The 22319-nt window shown below is 53.0% G+C and overlaps 1 protein-coding gene across 1 annotated transcript; it reads left to right on the forward strand.

Annotated features, from left to right (window-relative positions):
• The first annotated feature begins 2849 nt into the window (after nt 1-2849).
• LHX2 (LIM homeobox 2) lies at nt 2850-22053 on the forward strand. The gene is made up of 5 exons (XM_031450425.2): nt 2850-3056; nt 4566-4768; nt 5714-6117; nt 11744-11949; nt 21180-22053. The coding sequence occupies exons 1-5, from the start codon at nt 2937-2939 to the stop codon at nt 21465-21467; spliced, it is 1221 nt and encodes a 406-aa protein (XP_031306285.1). The 5' UTR covers nt 2850-2936; the 3' UTR covers nt 21468-22053.
• The last annotated feature ends 266 nt before the right edge of the window (nt 22054-22319 follow it).

The raw sequence follows: 22319 nt of genomic DNA on the forward strand, positions 1-22319 counted from the left end.
GAATCCTGACTGCCAGGGAATTTGGGGTCGGTCAGGGATGGGTGTCGGCTACCGGTCAGAAAGGTGGTGAAGAAAGCTTGTGCTTACAGATATGGGGGAAGTGAGGAGCCGCAGGGCGTGTTTCCACGTTTCTTGGGAAGCCCGCGGCAAGAGTTACCGGGTGCTCCTCCCCCCGCCCGGCAGCTCCTAAGGCAGTCCCTCGAGTTCTCGAAAACGTATTGCGTCCATCCAGCCTGGGCGCAGAGCTGCACCAAGGACAACTCCAGGTTGTTACAATTTTTTCCTACCCGTTGGGCGACCTCCAGATGAACCCCGGTGACTCTCAGATTAGATTTTCATTCCCTACTTTCTTTGAAAGTGCCCCAGATGCGTCAGTGAAACATACTTGTGTAGGCGTCCGCGTGCCTGGGCGCCGGCCCGTGTACAGGCGCCAGAGCACACGTCTGTGTGAACACGCGCGCACGCGCGTCTTTGGGTTTCTGGTCCTTCCCTCGCTTTGGAGCATCTGTGCATGTGCCGCGTGTACACACATACTTGTAACTTAAAGAGTTTTTGAAAATACGCAACACATGGCCTGGTCGAATCACACGCAGAGATTTAAGGAGAATTGCCTGAGCATGCAGTTGTACATATAACTGTGCAATTTTCCAATTTATAGACCCATCCTCCTGCCTGGCGTTGTACACTTATACTTGAGGTGCACGTGCTAGCTCTACATTTCTGCTGGTTCTGTTTTTGCCAACAGAAACAAACGTGTGCATTTGCACACATGAACATGCATGTACTTGGGCATTACAAGCACACATATATTTATGTCTGAAATTTACATTATGTGGAAAGTATGAGTTTATGCTGCCCCAATCCTGTGCCCTGTAAGATAAACTGCACAGATCCTGGCTAACCTCTTACCTCTTGTTGGCAAGGGTGTCACTTCACACTGACCCACTTCCAAAGCAGAGCCAGGGGATGGGGTTCTGTAACTGACTAGCTGATTCAGTTTTTGTCTACAATCACTTTTTATTTCCTAAATCCAGCTTCACTACACACTTGGGTATCACCCTCAAGAGAGTGTTGGTTGAGCCTGAAGTCTGGGGACTGGGACGGCAGTTGGGATTTAAGGAGCAGGCCAGGTTGTTGGTCCTCGGAGAAGTGGCGGCAGGATGTTTGCCCTTCAGTAACGGTCTGTGGTGGGATGCACCCAGTGGACAGAGAATGGGACTGTGGTCTTTAAGAACTTCACTGATGCCTAATATATCTCATAGTGGGAAAGTTTTAAAAGGGAGGAGATGGAGAGGGAAAAGGGAGTGATGAAAGAATTTGTGTAGTGCCTACTATGTTCCAGGCATTTTACATCCGTGATCTATTTTCGCTCATCACATCCATGTGGAGAGGGCTTTCTTGTGCCACATTTAAAAGATCAGAAACAGGCTTAGGGAAGTTGTCACTTGCCTAAGGTTACATTGCAAGTAAAGGCAGAATTAGGATCTGTACCCATGCCTTTCCTAGTTCCTAAAGCCAGGAACAGCGAGAAGGAGCTACGCATTGGGTCATTAATTGGGCCCTAGCTCACTTGAAGTGAGGATAAGCCAACTGGCCCCACTCTCCGGGAGCCACAGCTCCCGCCGGTTCTAGCTTCTCTGGTTCAGCCGGGTCCGCGGGAGGCCTGCGCGGCAGTCCGCAGCCCGCGGCGCGGAGCCTAGGCCGAAGGCAGAACTCGGCAGGAAGCGGCCGAAGGCTCCCACAGCTCTGCCCCGGGCCTGCCTTCCCAGGCCTTCCCAACCGGTGCCCGAAGGGCGGCTCTGGGCCAAGAGGAGACCGGAGTGAGACCTTCTCAAGCATCCTCTGGCGGCTGCGCCTTCTTAGGGTGGAGACGACGGGGAGAAAAGGTCTAATTTTCCTTCCCGAAAAAAATCACAGGAAACTGTTAGTAGCTTAAAACTCCAAACCCCGCGCTCTCCCTCCTCCCTCCCTTCCACCCGCCCCCGCCCTCCAGCCTCGCCCACCAGCTCCCACCATCTCGTCGCTCCTCTCCTCCTCTTGCTGCTCCCCTCCCTCTCGGGTCTCCCGCCTTCCCGGAGCACGCGCTGCCAGGGCCGGGGTGCCGGGCGGCCAATGGCGCGGCGGCAGGACGTGATGTCAGGCGCGGCTGTAGAAAAGGCGCGGACGCTTGGCTGGCGCGGACTGCAGAGCCGGGGCTGGGCTCGGCGCGCTCTTGGAGAGCATTGCGCGCGGCTGGGCCCGCGGCCCGCGGCTCCTCCTCCCACTCTGCTCCTCCTCCTTTTTCTCCTCCTCCTCCTCCACCTCCTCCTCCTCCTCCTCCTCCTCTTCCTCCTCCTCCTCTTCAATTCTCCCGGTGTCTCGGCTCGGCTCACTGGCTTCGGAGAAACCCCTACTCCAGTAGCCGACCCAGCGTCTAGGCGGGTCGCCTTGAGCTGGGGGCACACCCCGGGGAGGGGAGAGGTCCAGGCAGCTGGGCCGCCGCGGGCACCTAGTCTCTCCCCCGTGAGCCCTGACCACAGCCGTCGCCGCCTCGGGCAGAGTTTGCGCTCCTGCTTTGCGCCCGGGGCGCCGAAGCCGGGCGGGCGATGCCCCCGGCGTGAAAGCGCCCGCGGCGGGCGCCGACCTCTGCCCTGGTCTCCCGCCCCCTCCCGCACCAACGCCCCCCCCCCCCGCCCCGTGCCCTTGTGACCCTGGCTTTGGCGCCGCCGCCCAGGCGCCCCGCGATGTAGCTGCCCCCGCGCCTCGGCGGGAGGCGTCCTGGCCCGCGGGCGCCCGGGGCCCGGAGCCCGGCCTGGGGGCGCAGCCGAGCTCGGGCGGGGCCGGGGCCGCGGTGGCGATGCACCGGGCCCGTTAGCCCGGGGAGCGCCAGGCAGCTGAGGCGGGGGGCAAGCCCTCCCGCAGAGGAGCCGCGCCCCCGGCCCCGCCGGTCCGCCGCGATGCTGTTCCACAGTCTGTCGGGCCCCGAGGTGCACGGGGTCATCGACGAGATGGACCGCAGGGCCAAGAGCGAGGCTCCCGCTATCAGCTCCGCCATCGACCGCGGCGACACGGAGACGGTAGGCGCACGGCTGTGGGGTTGGGGCCAAAAGCTGGGACGGGGCCGGCTCGGTCTGCGCCTCTGCTCTCCCGAGTTTGGGGGCACTTTGAGGAGCGTCCTTCGTGCCGTACGGGACTGGACGCTGGGTATCCGTAGACAGGATGCAAGGCCCGTAGCTCCCCGCTCGGGGGAAACCCGGCTGCTGGGGAGGAGGAGGGAAACAAGGTTAAAACCGAAATTTTAGACCCGGAGGGTGGAAGAGAACATTTCTCCCGAAGTGGGAGCAAAGTCCTACCCGCGGCCCGGATCGCTCTCTTTTCACTTCTCCAGCTTTTTGGTCGCCAGCCCCGGGCTCTCCACCACTCGGCTCTAGCTGCTGGCGGCGCCGCCTGCGGCGCGGGGAAGGACAAACCAACCGGCAGCTCCAGCAGACTTGGGCCTTTCCCCGCCTCCTGGCAATCGGGGTTCCCTCCCCAGCGCAATTTCAGGGGTCGATGTCGTCTGGGCCAGCGCTTTTCGTTGATCGCATCTTGGGCCTCCCTACTTCGCCGGGTTAGGGCTGGGAGTTCAGGCTCTGGCCTGGCTCTTGCGGAAGGAGAGTCCATTCAGACCTCCACACCTGGCTCCACCGGCCCAGCCCCAAATAGCCCCAGTTCCTTGCCTCAGACTTCCCTAGGGGCCAGAAGAGTAGACACTATGCAAGCTGGACCCAGAAGTGACCTTTAGAAGCCGAGGAGGTGGGGAGCATGAATAAAGCTTCTCTGCTTGGAAAGCAAGAGAAGCTGCCCAGTGTCTCTGCTTCGAACTCTTCTTCCCAGGTTAAACCCTCTCAGCCTGTCAGTTTGGACAGGGGAGGGTTTGAATTGGGCCTGTCCTGCACTCAGAGACTTTGAGGGTGCCCATGAACCCCACTCACCATCTCCCAGGACCCAAGAGGGCCCCAGCCAATGTGGAAGAGGTGGTGGAGGGGCAGAGGTTGCTGTGCGATTTGCCCTGGCCTAAACCTTCGGCTTAAGGATCGAGAGATCGCCAGGATTAGAGGCCAGGAACTTCATGGTATCTCTGGAGAGGAGTCTGTGTGGAGGGTGACTTTTAATGGTCATCTTACCCCTTTTCCTGGGGCCTAGCGGAGTGGCTCCTTTTAAGAAACAGTTTGGGGGGAGCTTTTGGAGGGCTTGGCTGAAGTAGCCACCACGGCCTCAGTCTTCAAACACAGTATGAGCCTTTCTGGAAAAAGAGCAGAGGGGACAGGAAGCGGGAGACGTAAAGAGGAAGATCTATCCAGGCCAGCAGCCGGTCCTGGGCCTGTGGCTGGCTTGGGCTGCGTGGGCGGGCCTGGGTTCTGGGCACCCTGGATATGGGCCTTTTGGGGTGGAAGAAGCGCACCGCACACCCTGGCGGCGCCCTCCGCGTTTAGGGCAAGCCGGAGCCACGGAGGGAGCTCCGGGTGCCCATTCCCCCGCGGCGGCGGCGGCGGGGTCGCAGGCTGACGCAGGCGCTGCGGTCTCGCGCCTCCCTCCCTCCGCAGACCATGCCGTCCATCAGCAGTGATCGCGCTGCGCTGTGCGCCGGCTGCGGGGGCAAGATCTCGGACCGCTACTACCTGCTGGCGGTGGACAAGCAGTGGCACATGCGCTGCCTCAAGTGCTGCGAGTGCAAGCTCAACCTGGAGTCGGAGCTCACCTGTTTCAGCAAAGATGGAAGCATCTACTGCAAAGAAGACTACTACAGGTAGCCCCCATTTCGGGACCCACTGCCCTGGGCATCCAGGACCCCTCATCTCAGACGCCATAATATCCGGTTGCCTTTCCCTCCAATCCCAATGGAGGGTTCCCTACCTAGGTCTCCCCTTCTCCAAGCCAGTACAAATTAGATGATAACCTTTTAAAACAGCACTTTGAGGGAACTCTTGGAAGTGTAGGGACCCAGAAAAAAACAGCCCTCTTCTGAGCTTGGACCAAAACTAAGCTTGGGTTGGGGGGGTGGTCCTTGCCCCTTTCTCCCTTTGAAGTTTCTTGGGTCAATTAGAGGGAAAAGAAACAGGCACCCCAAACTGCCTGGGTTGGTGGAACAAAGTTGGAGGGAGAGCTGGGGGATCAGATTGGGTGTATTTCCGGGTCTTTCCTGGAGATGGGAGTGAAAGCTGGCCAGGATTAAAGAACCGGAATCACTAACAGGCTCCAGGTTCCTTGTTTCTCCTCTCTGGGTTTAGGGTTAGGTCTGCTTATTCTCTCTCTCTCCCTCTCTCTCTCTCTCTCTCTCTCTCTCTCTCTCTCTCTCTCTCTCTCTCTCTCTCTCTGCCTCTCTCTCCCTGTCTCTGTTTCTAGCAAATTACAAAGGTCTGCAGGATTTCCAGGCACTAGTGTGGAGGGCAAGGAAGGGATAAGTAGGAAGCTTCCCCCTCCTTCCCAAGCAGAGGCTTTCCTAAAGCTTGCTCAGACTCTGGGTAAAGTAAAGCCTTGGTAGGCATGAAAATGGTTAAGGGGAACTATATTTCAGGGTAGGGCCAGACCTGGGCCAAAGTCTAGTTCCCTCTCCTCCCATCCTCCAAGTTAAGACCTGGTTGTCCATCTTGAGGAGTGGATTTCCTCCAGTAGCAGCAGTGTCATTGGAGGAGGGATATGGGGGGTACCCAACCGTGTGTCCCCACAGTCCCTCCCTCGATGGTCCCTACAGGAGGTTCTCTGTGCAGCGCTGCGCCCGCTGCCACCTGGGCATCTCGGCCTCGGAGATGGTGATGCGAGCTCGGGACTTGGTTTATCACCTCAACTGCTTCACGTGCACCACGTGTAACAAGATGCTGACCACAGGTGACCACTTCGGCATGAAGGACAGCCTGGTCTACTGCCGCTTGCACTTCGAGGCGCTGCTGCAGGGCGAGTACCCCGCGCACTTCAACCACGCGGACGTGGCGGCCGCGGCGGCGGCAGCTGCCGCTGCCAAGAGCGCGGGGCTGGGCGCAGCCGGGGCCAACCCTCTGGGTCTTCCCTACTACAATGGTGTGGGCACAGTGCAGAAGGGGCGGCCGAGGAAGCGCAAGAGCCCCGGCCCCGGGGCGGATCTGGCGGCCTACAACGCTGGTGAGTGCGAGGCGCCCCGATGGGTTGAGGGAAAGTTCCTGGTGTCAGTGGCCGAGAGCGGAGTGAATCTCAGTGTGCTATACAGAGCACTCTGGGTACTCCAGCCTTCAGCTTCCCCAGGCTCTAATCGCCGGACGACCTGGCAGCAGGGACATTAACTCCTAGGGCTCCAGCTCGTGCGCCTGCGGCTGGGGCGGGAGGAGAGGGTGTGTTAGTGGTCTTGATGTGCCGAGTGCAGAACCTCGTCGCTGAGAAATTTTTGAGAGGCAGCCTTTTGGTTTGGGCCTTTTACCCACTTTGCTGGGCAGAAAGTGCAAGGAAAAATAAAGCAAGGCAGAGCCGACACCAAACAGGCTCTTGGTTGGCGCGGCTGAGGAAGAGGATCTGGGGCGATGGATGAGCGAGGCAGGGCGGTGGGGGTCCCAAGAGAAAGGGCTGGCAGTGGCCAGGGCCACCAAGCTCCGCCTGGCCTGCGGCGGGTCATGCGAAGTGTCCTGAGGCGGCAGGCTTGGGAAACCAGCCCAGGAACCTTTTGTGCAAAGGCGGGTCGTAGTGACCATTTGATCCTCCTGCTCTGCCAGGTCTCAGTTTTCCCCGGGGTTCTTCCTTGGAGTTTCGGGCGACAGCGGGGCGCTGGGACGACAGCGCCCTCGGAAGCCGGCGCCCGGGGTGAGAAGGGAATACGCCTGGCCTTGCGCAGGGTTAGAGTGGATTTCGCATTTCCGGCGTCTTTGGACCCCGGGCCGCTTGGGGAGAGCTCTGACCCCTCTTGCGCCCCTCCCTGCTCAGGACAGCTGCGGAGGTTCTGAGGCCCGGTAAATTGAACCATCAACATCTGCCCGAAGTCTGCAGAGCCAGGAAAGGTTTATGACTACCCGGGCTTCTGAACTTGATAGAGTTTATTTGCAGTTACTTTTCTTTCGTTTGCGATAGAGTCGGATTGGAAGAATTTGTTTTCTTTCTCCTTTTCCCCTTAGTCTAAAGCACAAGTGGAAACAACAAAAAACAAAAAGCCAGGACTGTGCAAAGAGGGCTGTGGTGGGGATTATTTTTAAGTCAGGATTATTTTGACCTTTAGGAATCTGAGCTGCCTGGGGAGGTAAATGGGGATGGATGGGGGTTCCTGGTTTGCTCCAACGAAGTTGCTTGTTGGGTGATCATGGGGCATGTATGTTCTCTGTGTGCGCAGCTGGGAGGAAATTGCCGCCCATTCTGGTAAATGGTGAGGTGGCTACAGCCAGGTCTGCCTGAGATTTGTTGAAGGCTCTGTCAGAGGTGCCAATCTCCAAAACTTCCATTCCTCATCCCCCACCACCCTGAATAGATTAACCAAGTCCAGAATAGGTCCCCCAAAACAAAGCCGTGTCTATTTATCAAATGGGGTTGGCCTCCAGTAGGAAGCAGCATGCAGGCTGGGCCACAGTGCATAGTGAGTGAGGAGCAGGATTATGTTTTCCAGGGCACGCAGGTTCACAACCTGATTTACAATGGAAAGGTAGAAGATACAGAGATTTATTTGTGCTTTTTGCTGCTCTGTCACCTTCCCTGGCAAGGCTGTGCTACACCAAACAAGATGTGGCTGGAGGCTGAGTTTCAGAGGAGCTGGCACCTCTACAAGACTTCCCCACGCATGCCATCTCCTAGTTTTTAATTTGGCCCTTCTCTTCTCCCCCGCCCCATTCGGTTCTCTAGGCCCCCACCCCCTTTCTCTTTCTGCGTGGGTCTCCCGGTTTCTCTGTTACTGCCTTCTTTTCTCTCCCGGATCTCGTATCTCTGGCCTTGGTCCGCGCTTCCTATGCTGGTAGAAACCGCGCACGGCGCGTTACTGGTGACTGTGCGACTCGCTTACTCGGGGCTCCTGGGACTAGGTTGGGAAAAGGGGGAGCCTCCCTGGCCGCACCCGCCCCGCCAGGCCTCCCCAGGTCTGGCCACTATCCCCCTCCCTCCATTACCGGCGCCCACAGGAGAGAAATGGCCGCAGTGTGGGCCTCTGGGCTGCTGGGACTGGAAGGAGGGCCACGGGAGCGTGTGATTGCTGTGGTGTGTCCCCGCAAGTGTGTGTGCTGGCGTGTATGTGCGTGTTTCTGATTGTGAGGACTCGAGCTTGTTTGTGTGCGTGTCCCACACCCAGGGGCCCAGCCACACCAACCAGCTGCAAAGCTTGTCGCTCTGGGGGACAGTCGGGTGGTGGAACGGCGGCACCTTACTACCCGGTGGCGAGCTCCGGCAGAGTGGGGAGGGGGCGCCGTCGGTGCGCCCGGCCCTCGGTTTAGGGAAGGACAAACCGAGTGGCGGGGCGCAGGGTCGGAAAGTCCTTCCGGGGCGGTGGCCGCGGTGGCCCTCCTCCGGCTGCCCCTCTGGTCTGAGAGCACAGCCGAGGTCTCGGAGGCGGAACTGAAACCTACCCCAGCCCGGAGCGTGGCTGCCCGCGGGCTGGGGGCGCCACCAAGGCAGCCGGAGCCTGTGAGGGGCCCGGGCCAAGCGCTGTGCACCGGGGTTTGCGCCGCACGGCCACGGGAGTCCCGCGCGGACCGGCCGGTCGCCCGGGCCTCCCGAGCCCCCGCTTTTTGTGTGTGTGTGCCTGGCGGCGTAATTACTGATTTGATTCCAATCCATTATTTAGACAATTGAACCTACAATCTCGTCTTTAGTAAAATGAGGCGAAGTCAGATTTGATTACAGGTTCAGTCCCAGCGACAAGAGCTCGAAACCCGATGGGTTAATAACAGATCACGAGTAAATTATTCATGATTTTACGAGCTCTTTAGCTCCATTGAATCGGCCTAATTGAGAGGAAAAAAAAAAAAAAGAGAGAGAGAGAGAGAGAAAGCTTAGCCCTTCCCCTCCCTTCGTCCCCTTGCTCCTCCCCGGATCCGATCCTGGGGAATCTCCACCCGGCCCTGGAGCTGGGGGCCGGAGTGAGGGGGCCTGGGGCACGGACAGATCTGGGCCCAGTGGCGGCTCCTCCGCCCCCAGCACAGCCCCCTGACTCAGCCACTGGCCAGCTTAGGCCTCCCTACCTTGGGCCGGCTCCTTCTCTGCCCTCTCATCCTTTCCCCTCTTTCCCCTTTTCACCACTTCCCAGCCTGTAACAGCTTTGGAAAGGCCTCCCCACAGGGACCCAGTCTCTCTGAGATCCTAGGATTCAGTTCCTTAACCTGGACCCTGCATCACACAACATCGCCCCTATTCCCGGGCCTCACTGTCCCCTCAGGCTCTCTCTCTGTCTCTCCCGAGTTCTTACTGTTTTTGTAGCAGTGTCTCTCTGGTTCTCCCCATCTCCACTGCTTTCTTTCCTGTCTCTCCTCTCTTTTCCCTGGCTCTGTCCATCTTCCCCCCCTACCAACCTTCCATTTCTTTCTCTTCATTCTGTCTTTCTACATCTGTCTCTTTCTCTCCTTTCTCTGCCCTTTCTTTCTCCTCCCCTGAAACACCTCCCCCCACCTAAGCCACACTCAGGGCACGTCCCTTGGGTGCGTGGGGCGCCGAGGTCCCCATGGAGCTCATTAATAGCAGCAAGGCCTAGGCGGGGGCTGGGCAGAGGGATGGGCCCACAGATCCCCTATGGGGAGCCCTGCCCCACCCCCCTGTGGAGCTGGGGACTTAGGGGCATGAAAAGGGTCTGCTCCCCACAGCAGGGGACAGGGCAGTTTCCATGGATCCCATTTGGAGTCATGCTCTGATCCCCTTTAAATTGCTGGATCCCCATTCTTCACTCTGGGCACTGTCAGTGGGAGTACAGCACGGGTGGAGGACTTGGGTGCGTGGGTGCATCTGGGAAGGGGACCTTAGGAAGTGTAGCCACTTGCTAACAGCTCCAAGGTTAGGGACAAGACCTGCATCTTACAAATTTTTTCTGCAAAGGACTCCTTCTCAATTGGGCAGGGGAGGATTAGGTCACCAGAAGAGCAGGAGTATTTCTGAGTTAGGAAAAATGCAGGACTCTCAGTTAAATTTGAATTTTGGGTAAATGACAAATTTTTAGTGTAAGTGTATCCCATGCAACATTTGAATTTTAAATAAACAGTGAATTATTTTATAGTATATGTGTATACTAGGCAATATTTGAATTTTAGGCAGAAAGCAAATCAGTTTTTAGTATAGGTATGTCCCATACAATATTGGAGACATCATACTAAAAAACTGTTCATTGTTTATCTGAAATTCAAATTTAACTGGGCAACCTGTATTTTTATTTGTTAAATCTGGCAGCTCTATCACGGGCATGTGATGAGACAGGAGTTATATCCCCAGTTGCCCGCTTTAGGCAGACTGAATTAATCTCCTGTGAGGCGTTTCCCAAAGTAAGGCCTAATGTGTGGGATGGCCCAGGATTGGACGAGAGGATCTTGGAGAAGGGTCCTGCATGTCCCCATCAGCTGCCAGGTTGCCAAGCAACTTTCTGAGGTTTCTACCCTTCTTCACCACCCCCAGTGCCTTCCAGGCATTGGCAGCCAGGCCCCAGCTGGGCCCCTTCTGGATGGGGACGGGCTCCCCAAAGAGTCATACTTCATCTTTGCCTGCCTTTGTGATGTAGTGGAAAGAAACTGCAAGGGTTGCAGTGTTGAATCTAGGCTCAGCCATTACCAGTGGTGTGGCCATGTGCCGATGGCTTCATTTCCCTTAGCATTAGTTTCTTCATCTCTGAAATGGGATGAATAGCAGTAACCACCTCTTAGAGCAGTAGTAAAGGCCCCATGATCTACGGAGAGCCACAGGTATACCATGGGTGTCAAATACATGTTGACTTCTCCCTTCATCTTCCTCCTCTTTCCGGTTAGAACTCTGCTACTCCATGAGATTTCCAAAGATCACTTAACCTCCCCGCCTCATTCACCTCATTTGTAAAACTGGGAAGCAACTGCCTTACAAGGCAGTGGTGAGGATTAAAGTTCAAAGTACAATTTCCAACCTTCAGCCCAGTGCCTGTTGCCCAGGGCCTATGGGTCGTGCAGTACTTCTAGGTGTGGGAACTGATGAGGGTGGAATGAAAGTGGAAGAGTAAGGAAAGTAAGTGGAAGTCTGTGATTTCCAGGTGCCTGCCCCAAATACTGGGCGGGGGTGCAGGGGAGGGGGAGACTGGAGATTGCATTCCTCCATAGGGAGTGCAGGGGGAAAGAGGAAGATGGTGGGCCTGCTGTGCCCGCAGTCAGGTGACTTCCCTTTCTGAGCCTCAGTTTCAACATTTGTAAAAAGGGGGAAATAATACCTGGCTCAGAGGGTTGTTTTTAAGGACAAGAATGTGCATGTGAAGCCCTTTAGCACATCATCTGGAGTTTAATAAGCCATCAACAAGTTGTAGCTGCTGCTGCTGCTGTTATTATTATTATTAATTATTATTATTATTGTAACATGATGGCTCAGAATGGTTTTTGGATTCTCCTAGAGCTGGGTTTGAATCCAGCATTTCCTAGCAGAGTGACCCTGGGCAGATGGCTCCCCGAACCTCAAATTTGCCTGTAAATCTATAAAATGGGGATAATATCTCCATCCCAGCAGGGTGCAGTGCCCGCAGTGTGGTCCAGAGGCTAGAAACACTTGGCACTGGTGGGGTGGGTGTGGACTTGGCAGTGTAGTTGGGGCCGGGCCAGGAGGTTCACCTGCTGCCTCTGCGTCCCCTCCCCAGCGCTGAGCTGCAACGAGAACGACGCGGAGCACCTGGACCGCGACCAGCCCTACCCGAGCAGCCAGAAGACAAAGCGCATGCGCACCTCCTTCAAGCACCACCAGCTTCGGACCATGAAGTCTTACTTTGCCATTAACCACAACCCTGACGCCAAGGACTTGAAGCAGCTCGCGCAAAAGACGGGCCTCACCAAGCGGGTCCTCCAGGTCAGCCGGCCGGGGCTGGGGGTAGGGACTAGGGCCTGGGGTGGAACCCCACCGCAGCCATGGGCCTTGGAAGGACGTTCTGCTCTGTCTGCCTATCTCTTTGTTTATCTTTCTCCGTTCTCTTTCTCCATCTCTTCTGTCTGTCTCTTGCCGTATTTCAATCTTTTTTTTTTCTAACTTTGTCTTCTTCAAGTTTGTCCCTCAGTGTTTCTGTTTTGTGTCTGTGTGCCCCTCTGCCTCTTTGTCTACACAGTCTCTTTTCTTTCTTGTAAGCACTTCTTAGTTGCTATTTATTACTCAAATGACACTCAAATATGTTCATGTTGTAAAAGGTTCAAGCATTTCAGATAAATCCAGAGCTCCCCTCCCCACCTTGGCCCCTTATCCCAGGATGCCTGTCCAAGGGAACTGCTGTTAGCCATTTGCTCCTTCTGCTTCTTGCTCCTTACTTGCTCTCTCTCGTTTCTTTCTTTCTGTCTCTCTCTAGATTTTCCTTCTGTTTCTTTGTTGTTTCTCAGACTCTTCCAGAAGCAGGGTTTGGTGAGGGAGGGTGATTAGGCCGACCTCCTGGGTGGAAGTAGATGAGCGCCTCTGAAACCTAGCAGTATTGCACTTGTATGTGAGGGCGATTTCTTGAGAGAGAGGATCCAGAGCTTTCACCAGATTTCCCAATGGTCTGTCATCCCAAAGATGTAAGAACCCCAGTCTGGGGAGTCCCAGGTGCCTGTATGACTTAAACTCGTGGCAGAGCCTGGGGCTACTTCTGAAATCTTCAGCTCCTCTGCTAACTCATTTCCTGGTCTGAGGCAAGTCACTTAACTCCTCTGAGCCTCAGTTTCCTTACATGTGAAATGGAAGAAGAAACTTATTCACAAGAAATTATACTGCCCGCTTAATTGTAGGAGCCATTGAGATAATGCAAGTGTCCTTCACAGTAGCTGACACTTAGCTGCTCAGTGGATGGAAGCTAAGAATGACATTAACTAGATTAACTAACTGATATTAACTAATACAAACAATTATTATGGGGGCTAGACTTCAATTTCCCTAGCTGGACAATAATAAGATGGGAGAATATCCCCTTTTACATCAAGTTTAACCAATTTATTCCTCAGTGTGTGGTTGTAGGGTTAACAGCGCACATGTTGGGGGTGAGAATATTGAGAGTTGAAGGGATCTGCCCGCGTCAGGAGGAGTGGTGCTGGGATTCCAGTGCAGGCCAGTCTGACCCGCCCTCCAGCTCCAGGTCTTCCGAGATTGAAGGGCGGGAGGTGGGCGGCAGCACCGACTGGGTGAGGACGATGGGCACTGAAGGCTGTGAAACTGCCATAAGTTTTCCTGCGAGTCTGTCAGAATTTTCAGAAGAGCATTCTGGGAGTGATGGTGGTGGCAGGGATGGGACTGACCGCGGGCCAAGGTCCCGGGGAGTTGGCGGCCCCACACCGCCTTGGCTCGGCTTCCAGCGAGGGGGATTTTGGGCAGCTCGGTCTCGCGCGGCTTCGGTGACGTAGCAGAGGGAGGTGAGGGGCCGCCAATGGGGCGCCGATGCGCCTCTCTGGGCCCGCCCCCCGCCCTGCGGCTCCGTGCGGACCCCGCCGCTCCTGTTTGGGTCGGTTTTGCCCGAAGGTCTCTCTAGCTTGGGTTCCAGAAGGGACGGGGATACTGCTGCGCCTGTGTGCGTCTCGGATCCCGCTGGTCCGTTTCCCTCGGACTTTACCTTTTGGGGTTTAGGTCAGGGGACCCTCCATGGCGCCCCCTCTGTTCCTCAGCTCTGGGCGAATTTGGACTGAAGACCTGCGGTTGCCGCGTTTTCTCTGGTTAGTAGTCCCCTCCTCTGTCTAGATGCCGTTATGGTGAGCTGGCGACGGGGAGGAGTCCGTGAATCAAGCGCCCGGAGCAGGGGCTTGAAGTTAGGCAGAGCTGAATTCCGTTCTGCCTGTGTACTCACTGGCGGTGTGTGTTGGACAAATTAGTTACCCTCTCTGTGCCATAGCTTTCTTATCCGTAAAATGGGCACCATTAGGGCATGTACTTCACCAGTTATCCAGATTAAATAAAATAAAGAGTAAGTGCCCATGGTGGGGTCTGAATCTGGAGTGAAGAGCTGATCTCTGCTGGCCTTGGTAAGGCAGGAGGCTTGATTTAGGAGCCCATTGGAGTTCCAGAATAGTTATCTCTCATTCTTTTATCTGACCAAATACCTATTGGCACTAGGCCCTGGGGACACAAAGATGAATGAACCACAGTCCTGGCCCTGAAGAAATTTACCTATTAGGTGCTGAGACAGACCACAGTCAGTTTCCCTATAATGTGATCAGTTGGGAGAGGGGGTTGTGCAGGAAACCAGGGGAGAGACCAACTACCTACCCTGTGTGTGAAGAAGGAGTCACCTGAATGACCTGGATCTAGGCTTGCCTCTCCCCCCCAGAATCCTATTCACATCTGCATGTCCCCTCTATCATGGGGACTCAGAAAAGCCAGGGGCATGGGACTAGTTGAGAGAGAGAAGCACTGACATAGTGGTGTGTCTACTAATCCATAAATGTTTCAGTGCTCTGCTATGTGTCAGGTACTTTGAAAGGCCAGTGAAACACATTTGCTCACTGAGTCCTCATTATCAGACATCGTGATCCCTTCTCCTCCACTATACGGATAAGAACTTTGAGGCTCAAATGATCCCCGCTTGCCCCATGTCACACTTTGCTGGTAAGTAGCAGAGCTGGATCCAAACCCAGGCCCGTCTGATGAGCGGGCGTTGCACTTTCTCCTCTAAGCCAGCCCAGCCGTGACTGCATCTGAGCGTGAGAGCTTGTACATTGTTGGCGTGAGGGTGGCCATACCCTAGGGCACATCAGACCACTGTTTTCCCTCCTCCCAGACTGCCAGACCTCCTGCACAAATCCTTAATATTCCCTAACAGCACAACACCTCATGATGATGCAGCAGTTTGCAAAGCATTATCGTTCTAGCCACTGGTCTTCCTTAGCTTAATATGTTCCTGCCTATTTTATTGATGAGAAGCTGAAGAACTAGTGAGATGAAGTGATTTATTTGAGGATATGGGAGCCAGGCATTGGCAAGGTGGGGCTCTCTCCCAGGTGTTGACTACTGATGGGCTGGCTGGGGGAGGTGGGATGTGGGCAGTTTGGAGCAAGGTAACTGGTGGTGTGGAAGGTAACATACAGATTCAGATGCTTTCTGACATACCAGCAGTGTGATTTGGACACCTTAATGTCTCCTCTCAGAGTCTTATTCCTTGTCTTTGAGGTGGAGATAATGATAGTTTGTATCCTGAGGGTTCCTAAGGATTGAGACAATGAATGGGAGGCACTACAGCATGCTGCCTGCTGGTACAATGTAGGTGCCCATGAAATAGTTTCTCATCACTGGCTACACCAGCTTCATGGTGCTAGGCCTTGGGTGCCCCCTGCAGGTTGTGGTCCACTTTGACCCTTCAGAGTGTCTGTCTGCATGGCAAGGGCAGGGTGGGGTTGAGGCTGAGTTCCCAGAAGTGGATGACGTAGGATGTGTGTGCGTGTGTGTGTGTCTGTCTGTCTAGGGTTCTAGGCTGTTATTGAATCTGTAATGCATGAGCACCACCAACATGGCAGGCCTGGGATGCAGTATCCCAGTATCCCTGCTGGAAGTTGGAGCTGATATGAGGACCAGACTCAGCCCTCCCACTTACTTCTGAGTGATCATGAGCAAGTGGCTTAACCTTTCTGAGCCTCAGTAGCTTCAGCTATAAAATGGGGATAATAGTAATGCTTCACTAGGCAGTTGCAAGAAGTAAATAAGATGACATAAAGTGTAATTTATAAAGTATGTATCAGGGACTCTGCATATTAATTTCACACACATTTACATAGTAGGGTTCAGTCTACCACCCCTTTTTGCACACATTTAAAAAATTTAATTATCTTCATTTTGCAGATGAGGAGACAGGTTCAGAGAAGCAAAAACCCTTGCACTGAATCTCACAGCTAACAAGTGATGAGGAGTCAAGCCCAGATTGGCCTGATTCCACAGCTCTTTCCAACACAGCGCAGTGTAGGGATTGTGATTCCCAGCACCCCCTGCCCTTGGATCTAGCTGCCGAATGAATGCAGCAGTACAGATGGGAGCAAGGGAAGGAGTGGGCTGTAGATGCCATGTCTTGGTAGGAAGCAGGAATTCTGTTGTGAAGCCCTATGTAAAGTGCATAAAAATGCTCAAAATTGTCATCAGCAGCAGCATGACGCCCACCGTACTCACTTGTCATCAGTGGGCAAGGTGATCAGGAGGCAGAATGGCCCTTGGACAGAGGTCCATTTAGATATCAGGCTTTGCCAGTTCTTGGAGACCATTCCTCAGCACTTCCATGCACCTCTGAGTCACCTCTCTTCCTTCCCGGGGAACAGCCAGGAAGGCAGAATATTAAGATGCCCTCAGCTTGGGGAGGGGGCTAGTGAGCTGACTGACTGGGACGAGAGGAGATCTCCTTAGGGGTTCCTAGCGTGACTTTCAAAGAAAATACATTTTAACAATCAACAGTTTAAAAATATTCTTCAGATGACTAGTTAGTCATCATTAACCTGTATGAGAACTCAGGAACTGAATACACTAGCTTTCCTCTGTTTGTTCACTTCAACAAATGCACCAACCTGCCATGTTCTGTGCAGGACTTGAGGTGCTGAGAATTCAGTGGTGACCCTGTCAGTGAACAGTCCCTGCTGGAACAGACAGTCCAGAGGGGAGACGAAGTACAGCAAGATATTGTATAAATAATTAAAATGGTGATAAGATTAATCTGTATTTTTCCATATATTTGAAATAGTTCATCATAAAAATATCTTTTAAATGATTCCAGGACCAAGTAAGTTTGGGAAATGCTAAAGATTGTGTCTTTCTCTTGGAGATCAGAGCATGTTGGCAATCATACAGGCATTGAGAAATCTTGAAGAGATTCAATTTTGTCTCATCTAACATTTCCCAAGTGTATTTGGTCACGTAACCTTTATTTAACTCTTGACAAAAATAAACTAGAAGGGCTAGGATGGAAAAGTATAGGGTTGCAACAAGAGCATAAAGATGAGGACCTGACCTAGGGAGGGAGGTAGTCAGGAATGGCTTCCCTGAGGAGGTTAGGTCTCCACTAGGGCCAGTAACTTCAGTTCCTTGGGCCTCAGCTTCCCCACCTGTAAAATGGGCAGAATGAGCATTATTCTGCTTGTCTCTTGCACAGAGCTGTAGGGAGTGTTTGATCTAGTGATGGACAGTTGGAGCTGGATGGAGTTTCATAGATGATTTGGCCCAAATCTCTTTTTAGAAGAGAGGAAACTGAAGCCCAGAGAGGTGGAGTAACGCGTCTAAGGCCTCACAGCAAAGTAGTTGTAGCCCTGGAGCTGGAACCAAGGGGTCATGATGTCCAGTCCAGTGCTCAGGATTTTTGGTTCTTTAAAGAAAACTTTTAAAGTTTATAAAACAATAGAACCACCATACAGACAGGTTAGAAAAATAGGGGGGAAAATTACCCTATGAGGACACAGGAAGCCAATAATCCAGGCGTGTAGTTTGCGGGTTAAGTAGCGGGTAAGGACAAGGACCCAGTTGCTGGGATTCACATCTCAGCTCCACCCCTTTGGCTGGGCTCTGGGCCTCAGTTTCCTCACCTGACCATAGTATTAGCACCGACTTTGTAAGACATTAACGGGAGTTCATACATGTAAAATGCTTAGAACTTTGCTTGGATGTTGCCTTGCACTTAGCGAGTGAATAATAATTCGTTGTTATTATTTGCTTTATGAAGTTGCAATACCAGAGGACGTAGTTTTGTTATTTTTTTCCTTCACATGATGTCCATCATGAGACATTTCCTCTGCAACTGCATGGAGTGGCTGTGTCATGACTTCTGCGTGTCCCATCTGGTCGGATGCTTTGGATACAGCCATTAGTTTTGATGTTATTAAAAAAAATGCCAGCGACATCCTTAGGCATGAAGCTTATATCTTTTGGCTGGTTTCCTTAGCAACGCAGGAGGGGATTTGCAGGTCAAAGTAGGTTTCCCACAGGCCCTCCTGGTCTCCTTGATGAAAGGACCCCGGGGAGGGGATTTGTGAGCCCACAGGGCCAGTAGGTGTCTGAGGAGGTGGCACTCAGCCATGTGGGCTTCCTCATCCACCCAGGACTTACTGGGTTCCCTTGGGCAGCAGGCTGAGGCACTTCCCGCAGATGAAGAGAGAGGGCTGCTGGTGTTAGAAGACGGATGGGTGGAGCAGATCACCTTCCTTGTTGCAGCTGCCCTAGAATCCCAGCCTGCCAGAGCCCCAGAAGGCCATAGAGAGTGCATGGTGTGGTCCAACCTTCCTGTCATACAGGTGGGGAAACTGAGGCAGACCCAGAGGTAAGAGACTAGCACAAGGTCACTTGGTTCGTCAGTGGCACAACCAGAACTGGAAGCTACAGCTGGTGCTCTTTCCACTGCACTACAGTTGCTTCTGTGTTTGTTCCCTCATTCATTCATTCATTCATTCACTGATTCACTCACTCAGGATCATGTGGTAAGGAAACCATGGACTTTATGTGATAGATAATCCTGGATTCCCAGATTCTAGTCTCAGCTTGGCCTCTGTGTGACCTTGTGCAAGTGCCTTCACCTCTCTCAGCCTCTCTGGTTTTAAATCTATGAAATGGGGATAATGGCAATCACCCCCTCCTTGGCCTATCATGGAGATAACCTGTGACTGTGCACGTCAGAGGGTAGCCTGGCGCCAGGCACGTAGAGATCTATAAAAGTTGTCTGTTATTATTACTATTGACTCAATGCATATGACTGATTCTTAATCTTTGCCAGTCCCTGTACCACATCCCCAGGGACATGAAGATGACTTAGACAGGTTACTTGCCCCACCAACCTCTTGGGAGGGGATTTTTTTTTTTTTTAATACCCTGGAGAATTCTGGTGAAGCCTGGCTTAAGGTGAGAAACAAACTCAACACAAACCCCCACAGCAGCTGGCTTTTAGTTGAGTTGTTGACTTTCATCCACCAGATTCCCAGCGCCTCGGATCCAGTAAAGCAGAGAAGGCACTTGTGGAAGATGGTGTCATTGTTTACAAACCACTGTTAGGGGCAACGCTGGAGAAATAGCAAACAGCCAGTAACTAACTGGTTCCAGCCCTTCCCAAGGGCTTGGAGCCCCGGACCAATGGGCCATGCGCTGCCCCCGGCGCTTCCTGTTGCAGCTACTGCTCAGAGAGTCGGACGCACAGGGCACTCACGGAGCCACACACGCTCAGGACAGGACGGTGGCAAGAGGTGACACCAAGACTCTGGCATTTCTCATCCCCAATCTTCAAAGACACTTCGGGGAAGTCGCCTCCTTTCTCTGAGGGCCTCTTGGGGCTTCCTCCATCATTTTCTCCATCAGTCATTCTCTGGGCCAGACAGACACGGAGTCTCACCCCTGCAGATTTCTGCAGGAGGGGCAGGGAAGGAGCCCCCACCCCCAAGAAGTGCCTGTTGAGCCTGGCCTTAGAGCGCTGGACTTATTTGTGAGCTCCTGGAAGAGGTGATGGGCTTGCTTTGGGCAGAAGGCCAGGGAAAATGTGCTTTCTTTCTGGAAAGACCCAGCGTGCTGGGGAGAAAGCTTTGTTTCCTGACTTGACAGGGTCCGTGTCTCCTTCTTTACAACAGAATTCTTGAGGCTGTGCTTCTTAATTGAGCCCACGTTGTATCAGGCCACCAAAAAGTGGGTTTGAGGCCACAGGCCTCTGAAGCTGGGGTGGTCCCTAGGGGAGGGTTGGGCCTGGCGTCGGCCCTTCCCATCCCTGTCTGAGACTCTGGGAAGACAGCAGATGCAGGCACATCTGGAAATATGCAGCTGGACACCCCAGAATCTGTAAAATTCCCCAAGGCCCTTTGTTTTACAGGGAGCCTTCTGGAGGGTGTTTTCCTCACGCAAAGGGAAGTGAAAAGGCCCTGCCCTTTGGGAGACACAACTTCCCACCCTGTCCCCCTCCCCCTAGGTTCTCTGGGCTTCTCCTGGAGCACTTTGAGGTTCTCAGGGTATAACTGGATCTCTGTGCAGTTCGACGGGTGGACATCCTAGTTGGGAGGGGGCGCTGTGTAGGCGAGGTTTGATGTTTGTCTTCGTGTGTGTACAGGCTTGTGGGCAGCGTTGTGGGTGTGGGTGTGTGTGTGTGTGTCTGCGCCCAAGGGAAAATGAAAGCAAACCCTTATTCTCTCCCTTTGGCATTCCTTTCATACCAACCTCAGTAACGTGGCCCACCCCCCCACCTCCCTCATAAATGGTACAGGGACGTGGCAGGTTGGGAGAGGGCATCTGCGGCTCACTACGTCCTGGGCCTTTCTTTAATCGGGCAGCTGTTCCCTCTCTGCCCACTCTGCCCTGAGACCTGAAACCCAGTGGTCCAGGATGCCAGCGGCTTCTCCAACGGATGGTGGTGGGGATTAAGATCCCCGTCTTTCTCTTCCTCTTAGTAACTCTTTGTTGACTGAGTCCTGTGTGTTCTTTTCACCATTCTAGTGTTTCCCATACTTACCATGAAAAACTTAAAAAACCGCACCCATAAGAATTTGTGGGATCTCTTGCCTGCTTAAAAGATGACTGCCGAGAAACCCGAATCTCTCAACCATTGTGAAAAATGATCGAGATCTAGTTTGTGTGAATCTTCCAGAACATAATAAAAATGCAATGTGAGCCACATGTGTTTAAAAATTTCCAGTAGCCACGTTAAAAAATCAAAAGGAAACCCATAAAATTAATTTTAAGAATTTATCTTTTTGGCCCACTTTGTCCAATATATTATCATTTCAGCATGTAATCAAAATAAAACTTACTATTGAGATATTCAACCTCTTATTTTTTTTCATACCAAGTTTTCAAATCTGTGGTTTCAAATCTCACCTACCGACCAGCCGCTTTGGGGCTAGTCACGTTTCAAGTGCTGGGTAGCCAAGTGTGGCTACGATCCTGGAGAGCGCAGCTCAGCTCTGGAAACATCTTACAGAAGGGGAAACCCCGTAACAGCCAATTAGAGGAAAGGACATTTTTATTGCATTAAGAACAAAATATTGGCAGCCTGACTTTTTAATCCCCATCCCCCACCCCATCGTTGAGACAAGGATTAGCATCTCTGAGTTAAACAGTCGGCTGCGGGAGGGGATGCTCAGCTCTTCTCTGGTCCTGCCCGGCTTCCTCTGACCAGCCCTTCCCTCTCCTCCACGCAGGTCTGGTTTCAGAACGCCCGGGCCAAGTTCAGGCGCAACCTCTTACGGCAGGAAAACACAGGCGTGGACAAGTCGACGGAGGCGGCGCTGCAGACGGGGACGCCGTCGGGGCCGGCCTCGGAGCTGTCCAACGCCTCGCTCAGCCCCTCCAGCACGCCCACCACCCTCACAGACTTGACTAGCCCCACCCTGCCGACTGTGACGTCCGTCTTAACTTCTGTGCCTGGCAACCTGGAGGGCCACGAGCCTCACAGCCCCTCGCAAACGACTCTCACCAACCTTTTCTAATGACTCGCGGCCCCCAGCCCCCGCCTCCGCCCCACAATTTCTTTAAAAAAGAAATTATCTTTAGTTGAATTCCAAGTGTATTTTAAAATAGAGGCTTTGAGCAACTAACTAACCACATTTTAGGATCTCGCCTGGAAACTGAGGAAGAAAATAATTGCGCGCCCGGCTGACGCAGTGGTGTGGACTGAGGAATTACTTGGAAGATCTGTCTGCAACACAACATTTGTGTCTCTGTACAGTTTTGTGGACTGAGCGAGGAAAAACAACAAATAATTTAAGTTGGCTAGAGCTTCTGTATTTTCAAAGACTGCCACGTGCCTTAGGAATACTGTTTTATCTCCATACTTTGGATGACTTGTTCATTTTTCTCTCCCTCTTTTTCTCTCTGTATATTTATGACCAGAGCAAAAAATGTAAAAAAAAAAAAAAGTTTGTTACTTTGAATAGTCCTAAAAAGAAAAAAAAAGGAAAAAAAATCAAACCCCCTCCAACGGTCGCTTTGTTGTTTTAGAATTTTAAGGTGGAAGTCTGTTCGAATACCAGAATTTGTAAAATCTAACCAGTAATAAAACCACTTATTGAAACTAGTTGGTGCTACTGCTGTTTAGTTAGGTGTGAAATTCACAGGACGTAAGAGTCTTACCGAAGCCCAGAAATAAATTCCAGGGTCTCCCCCTGCTTACCTATAATATTTACTCATAATAATTTATAAATATTTATTTATAATATTGGTGGGGCCCCTCTTTTGTGCCAGACTTTGGGCTGCTGGTTGGGATCCAGAGATGAAGGAGACACAGTCCCTGCCATTGAGGAATTCAGAGTGGAAGGAGAGACGGACAAGAGATCATCTTA

Source organism: Camelus dromedarius, chromosome 10 (assembly GCF_036321535.1).
Source record: "Camelus dromedarius isolate mCamDro1 chromosome 10, mCamDro1.pat, whole genome shotgun sequence".
NCBI classification, from domain to species: Eukaryota; Metazoa; Chordata; class Mammalia; order Artiodactyla; family Camelidae; genus Camelus; species Camelus dromedarius.

Coding starts and splice junctions, on each gene's coding strand:
- LHX2 (XM_031450425.2), top strand. CDS start 2,937: ATGCTGTTCCACAGTCTGTCGGGCCCCGAGGTGCACGGGGTCATCGAC. Junction 6,118..11,743: donor TCTGGCGGCCTACAACGCTG/GTGAGTGCGAGG, acceptor TCCCCTCCCCAG/CGCTGAGCTGCAACGAGAAC. Junction 11,950..21,179: donor TCACCAAGCGGGTCCTCCAG/GTCAGCCGGCCG, acceptor TCCTCCACGCAG/GTCTGGTTTCAGAACGCCCG.